The sequence below is a fragment of the Carlito syrichta genome, unplaced genomic scaffold (assembly GCF_000164805.1).
Source record: "Carlito syrichta isolate Samal-C Ts95f unplaced genomic scaffold, Tarsius_syrichta-2.0.1 Scaffold301884, whole genome shotgun sequence".
NCBI lineage: Eukaryota > Metazoa > Chordata > Mammalia > Primates > Tarsiidae > Carlito > Carlito syrichta.
In genome coordinates this window covers 58,885-65,235 of record NW_007245980.1, presented here as the reverse complement: position 1 = coordinate 65,235, position 6,351 = coordinate 58,885, and the positions used below count along the sequence as shown (strand labels likewise).

At 43.0% G+C, this 6,351-nt stretch overlaps 1 protein-coding gene across 1 annotated transcript in view; it reads left to right on the top strand.

Moving 5' to 3' along the window:
* Nucleotides 1-416: 416 nt before the first annotated feature.
* SMARCAL1 (SWI/SNF related, matrix associated, actin dependent regulator of chromatin, subfamily a like 1) overlaps nucleotides 417-6,351 on the top strand; it is a gene marked incomplete at its 3' end in the record, with an annotated part of 64,417 nt that continues 58,482 nt past the window's right edge. Inside the window, exons 1-3 of the mRNA XM_008055558.2 lie at nucleotides 417-451; nucleotides 835-1,718; nucleotides 2,419-2,469. Coding sequence (XP_008053749.1) covers nucleotides 893-1,718; nucleotides 2,419-2,469 — 877 coding nt within the window. The remainder of the gene's footprint in view (nucleotides 452-834; nucleotides 1,719-2,418; nucleotides 2,470-6,351) is intronic.

The following is a 6,351-nucleotide window of genomic DNA, read 5'->3' as shown; positions in this document are numbered from 1 at the left end:
GTAAATCAAAAAATTAGCTGGATGTGGTGGTGCACACCTGTGGTTCCAGCTACTTGGAAGGCTGAGGTGGAAGGATCACCTGAGCCCAGCAGGCTGAGACTGCTACTCAAAAAAATTACAATACAATAAATTATTAACAGTGGTTATTGATGACTGGTGAGATTGCAGGTGAATTTTATTCCTTTTTTTAAGCATCTTTATGTAGCCTCTGAATTTGTACAGTGCTTTTTTCCCCCCTTATTTTTTCAAAAGTTCTGTGGTGTTATATTTTGGGAGTCAGATACTGAAAGCCAGCTGCTCAGACTTGCACTGGGCCACATACAGGTTGGTTTGCCAGGAATAGTAAAAGAGTGACTGCTAGTGGGGCATTTGGTGTGTAGCCCCTGTGAAGCTAATGCTTTTTTCCTTCTTCCAGGTGGGCAGAGACAATTTCAGCAAGTGTCACGTCATGGTATGTGTTAGTTGGTCTACTTTAGTCTCATCCATTATCCTTCCAAATTTAAAATATCACCTTTCTCGTTATTTCAGTTGTACTACATACCTTTCTTGGGAGCTGATACCTCACCTCGGCTGGGGGATGGGGAGGGGAAAAATGTTGCCACTTTTTAGCTTTGGATTTAATTTTTGGTTTTTCATCAGGATTGTTATGTTGGCATATGCTACCTGCTATCTCAGTGCATGCCCGCCTTTTCTAACTACCAGAAAAACTTTAATGTATCCTTTGGGTGTGCTCCTTATGCATTTCCTGGGACAAAAGTGAGTTAAAATCATCACAGGTGCGTGACAAATAAATACATTTCGTGTTGATTTCAGTCTTCTTTTTTTCTTCCACAGCTTTTGCCAACTTTCCGATTAAAAGGTGACATTCCTGCATAAGCATTTCCCTGTTAAAATGTCCTTGCCCCTTACAGAGGAGCAGAGGAAAAAGATTGAAGAGAACCGACAAAAGGCTCTGGCCCGAAGAGCTGAGAAGTTGCTAGCAGAGCAGCATCAGAGCACGGGCTCGGTCTCTTCCATTGCTGCCAGCTCTCCTCAGGCCAAGCCAGGCCCTTCCCACAGTCTCCCAAAGGGGCCTTCTAAGCCAGCGAGCCATGGTATCATTTTCAAGCAACAGATTAGCAGTAGTTCACCTACTGGTGACCAAAGACCTCATAATTCCGACAGTTTTCATATCAGCACACCAGACCAGGCAAAGAGGATATGGAAGAGGCAAGAAGAAATGTCCACCGCCTGCCCAGGCCACAGCCCACCAAGTCAAATGACTCACACTGAGCTCTCCCTTCCTTTGGCACAAAATCCTCCAAGTGTCCCTAATCAACAGCTCTTGGGTTTTGAATTAGGTCAAGGTCATCCTCAGGCTTCACATGAGATCAACTTGACATCCTTTGCTAACACTACTCATAAGCCATTGGCCAAAGCCAAGTGTTCCCAAGAGATACCAGCTTCTTCCTCTGGACAGCCTCCCATGGATGCTAAACTAGAGGTCAAGACAGTAAAAGCTTCCACCTCGGGGCAGAACATTTCTGGTATCCACTGTGGTTCAGGTGGTGTAATGCCCAAGACAGGAGAAAAACAACAGAAATTGGGATCCTCCCTCCAAAAAGCAGTAACCTCCCAGAAGGGAACATGTGAAAGGAATGGAGATCGTTTCCAGGTGAACATTGGATACAACGCGGAACTCCTCGCAGTGTTTAAGAGTCTGCCCAGCAGAAGTTATGGTAATGAGTCTTTTGTTCTTCAGGGGTTTTTTTTCCTTCTATTTTTAGAGTCTCTTTTAATCTAACAGTTTCTCATAAATATTAAGAGTGTGCATTGGCACATTCTGTCCATCCAGTTGTTTAACAATTTTCTGTTTTAGCTTGTGTTTCTCTTTATAATAGTCATTCCCTCAAACAGCTGCCAAACTTGAGAGTTGCCACATGGCCATATGGAGACCGGCTGAGTATTTACCAAGAAGCTAGTTACTCTGCGAGGTGCTTTGTATGCATCGTAATGCTTAAGCCTAACAACCATTTTTTGAAATGCGTAGATGTTATTTCACTTTTTAAGGTGGTGGAACTGGCCCAGCAAGGTGAGTCTGGAAAGGCAGGATCAGGATGTACGATGTACCCAGCACCTCGTACCACCTTGGCGGACTCTACTGTGATTCGCAGGACTTGGCGTCTAGTCCTCACTCTGCCCTCAGCCCTCTTAGGTGAAGTCTATAACTTCCCAGGGTCTGAGCTGAATTCTACTACCTGAGATAAAAGACTGATCTACATTGACTATTAGTCCTCTACAGAGAGTCCATAAATCAGTGGGGGCCTGCCGTTCACCTGTTTTGAACTTGGCATCCATTCATTCATTCAGAAGACAAGCTTTTATTGAGTGCTAAGTGCAAATTATAACAACAATCATCACCCCTTTGTTTTATTTCAGATTCTCACACCAAGACATGGAACTTCAGCATGACTGACTACAGTGCCCTGAGTAAGCAGACACATCCTCGTCCCTAGAAGGAGATACTGGCATTGGAAAGTTTCTTTGGAATAGCACATGTGGTCTAGCTTATGGTGGCCGTGGCTCTACAGGTGGTGAAAGCTTTGTAGGGCACCCCCCCATGCTCCTTCCCACAATGGCCACCTCATGAGGCTGCTCCTTGGGTAAAGGTCACTGGTGATATTAACAAAAGCTAGCTCTTAATGATGCCTGTTATGCACTAGGCTATTCTAAGCCTCTTATGCTAACCCTTTTATTCCTTATAACAACATTTTACAGATGGGGAAACTGAGACCCATGGAGGATAAGTAACTGACACAGGGTCACATAGCCAGTAAGTAGTGCGACTTGGATTCAGACCCAGACCATCTGACTTCAGAGAGCATGTTCCCATCGGACTGTGCTGGCTCTGGCGGTGACAGGCAGCTGTGCCAGCCCCTGCTTGCAGGAAGATGACAGTTCGGCAAGCAGCCTAATCCTCACAGCACTCTCTGTGCGGCTTGATAATTTGAGTGCAGGGAGGGATATTGCCCGGGCAGCTTCTGGAAACGCCGTGTCTGGTTGTTACCAGCCCCTGGTTGTACCGCTCTGTCCTCTGAGATTTTGTGGACTCTTCACCCACAAGTTTTTGTCACCTCGTTCGTATGCCTAAAGCCCACGCTCTGTCAAAGAGTCAGCCCTGGGTGTTTCCATCTCTCCCATTCAGACTCTTCTCTCCCAGCAGCCATTTCTGTGCTCTCTTCCCCGACCCAGTTTTAGAAAGGAAGAGATGAGGCAGTGTGCTCAGTTCACTTCTCTACAGATTTGCAGCATTTGGAGATCTGGTGTCACCAGGGCGGTCTCTGGGGTGGGTCATGGGAAGAGGGGGATGATAGGACAGCTGCCTGAGCAATTCCTGCTTTTCTCCTTGGCCTCCCCTTCTTGAATTGTATGGCGTTAGGCGATAGCCTTTCCTGTGGTGGCTCCCAGGGCATTCATTGGCTAGGCCTGCCATGACAAAGAACTGGGCGGCTTAAATGATAGAAATGTATTTTTCCACAGTCCTGGCGGCTAAGAGTCCAAAATGAGGATGCTGGTAAGGTTGGTTTTTTCAGAGGCCTCTCTCCTTGGCCTGCAGGTGGCCGCCTTCTCTCTGTGCTCACATGGCCTTTCCTGCAGCGTCCAAATGCCTGGTGGTCTCTCTCTTATAAGGATGCCAGTCACACGGAAGCAGGGCCTACCCTGTGACCTCACTTAACTTATTAACCCTTTTATTTTTGTTTAATTAATTAGTTTGCTTATTTTTGAGACAGGGTCTCGCTCTGTTGCCAGACTGGAGTGCTGTGGCATAATCGTAGCTCACTGCAGCCTCAACCTCCCAAGTAGCTGGGACTACAGGCACAAGCCACTGTGTTTAGCTAATTTTTAAAATTTTGTTTGTTGTTTGTAGAGATGGGGGTCTCACAATGTTGCCCAGGCTGGTCTCAAAATCCTGACCTCAAGCGATCTTCCTGTCTCGGCCTCCCAAAGGACTGGGATTACAGGCATGAGCCACCATGCCTGACCATTAACTCCTTTAAAGTCCCTATGTCCAAATACGTTTCTACTCTGAGGTGCTGTTCTGTGTGTTGGGGCTTCAACATATATGTTTTGGGGTGACACAGTTCAACCCCTAGCACTGCTGGTGTTAGCACCCTTTGTGGGGGCTCATTTTTTAATCTTTGTGTTTGAGACCCCACGCTCTGGGTTAAGATTGCAGATTTTGACACCTGGTATTCTCATTGCCGCTCATTTTTTTTTTTTTTTTTTTTTTTTATTTATTCTAGAGATGAGGTCTCGCCAAGCTGCCCAGGCGGGTCTCGAACCCGCGGGCTCAGGCAATCCACTCACCTCAGCCTCCCAAAGGCACGGGATTACAGGCTGAGCCACCAAGCCCGGCGCTTTGCCACTCCTTTTAATCCAGTGATTTCCACTTTGCAGTCTTGTTTTGTTATCTTTTTACTCCTGGTCTCTGGCCACAGTGCATGGTGACTTAGACGACTTCTGTTGTTGTCATGCATTTAGGTTTTCTGTGTGATATGGTTGCTTTTTTGTAATGCTCCACGTTTTGAAAACAGTGTTTGTTGGATACAAAATTCAACATGTATTTCTTAGATAAATTTTACTGATTGTTTGGCTCCTTTGTATCCTTGATGTGTTGGCTACTGAGATAAACCTTGAAATCTCTTGCAATAATTGTGGACTTGTGAATTTGTCCTTGATTTCTAAGTTTTAGATAGGTTCATGATTGCTTTGACTTCCTAGAAAAAACAACAATCATGTTGTGTCAAGATTGGCTTTTGATCAATATAAAGAAATCTCCATGTTGGTCTTTCTTTCATTTTGCCTTAGGGATGGCTCTGGGTTTTGCTTTTTTAACCCTGCCACATACTCCTCGTAGAACATATGGAAAGTTCACTAGCATATAAAGAAGAAAAGCTATCCCATATACACTCCCCACTCAGTCAACTGTTAATAACATTTTGGTTTTGTTCCCTCTAGCCTTTTCTCTGTGCATCGAAATATACACATTTTATTTATGCATGTAATTTATTCTTGCCTTTTTAACTTAGTGCTCCAACATGAGCATTTTTATTTTATCGAATGTTAACAGTTCATTCTAAGTGACAAAATTGCGTCCATTATTATAATGAACCGTTTTGACCTTCAAAAAAGAATTTCATATTATTAAACATTTTTTCTACTTTTGTTCTTTTCCAAAATTCTTAGTTAAAAAAAAATTAACCACATAACATTCTCTTGCATGAATGTGTCATAAATTGTTTAAATCTTTTTTTTTTTTTTTTTTTTTTTACCATGTAATTTTAATTTGTTCCCAGTTTTTCCAGTTTTAGAGCTGGGAGGAACACCTTCGTGCATGTTTTTCTCTGTATTTTCAATTGTTAGTTGGGATAGAGTCCCAGAAGTTGAATCATTATGATCACTTCTCAGAGCTTTTGCTATAATTGCCAAATTGTTATCCAGAAGGTTTTATTCCCAGCTAGCAATATGGATGTCTAACTGTTTTTTAAGCCGGTAAGTTTGACAAGTAAAAAGTCTTTGCTTCTGATTATTTGTGAAGTTAGCAATTCCTCAAATGTTTATGAATCTTTTCCCCCCAGTTTTGAAATGGCCACATCTCTGTCCTTTTATTTTTTTGGACTTAGCATTATTTTTTTATTTTTTATTTATTTTTTATTTTTTTAATCAATATTTTTTATTATGATATTGTGGGGTACAGTTAAGGGTTAGGTATACAAATATGTTTTGTTCAGGCACCCTGTTGATAAGAGGGGTTTCCCCATCCCCAGACAGATGTTTGCTACCGTTAATCCCATCTCCCTCCCCCCCATAGTTTCCCACTATTGTCAGTCATTTTCTTATAGTATTATATTGGATGTTCAAGGTCCATTATATGAGTGAGAACATGTGATACTTGGATCTTTGTTTCTGTGAGAGGTCACTCAGTATTATAGACTCTAGTTCCATCCAGGTTGCTGCGAAATTCATGATTTTGTTCTTTTTTATGGCTGCATAGTATTCCATCGTGTATATGTACCACGTTTTTTAAATCCAGTCCTCTTTTGATGGGCAGCATGGTTGCTTCCAGGTTCTTGCTATTGTGAACAATGCTGCGATAAACATACGTGTGCAGGTATCTTTTTTATAGAGTGATTTCAATTCTTCAGGATATAATCCCAGTAGGGGGATTGTGGGGTCACATGGGAGGTTGATATTTAGAGCTTTTATAAATTACCACACTGCTTTCCACAGGGGTTGCACTAGTTTACACTCCCACCAACAGTGTAGAAGTGTTCCCTTTTTGCCACACCCTCTCCAGCAGCTGTTATTTTG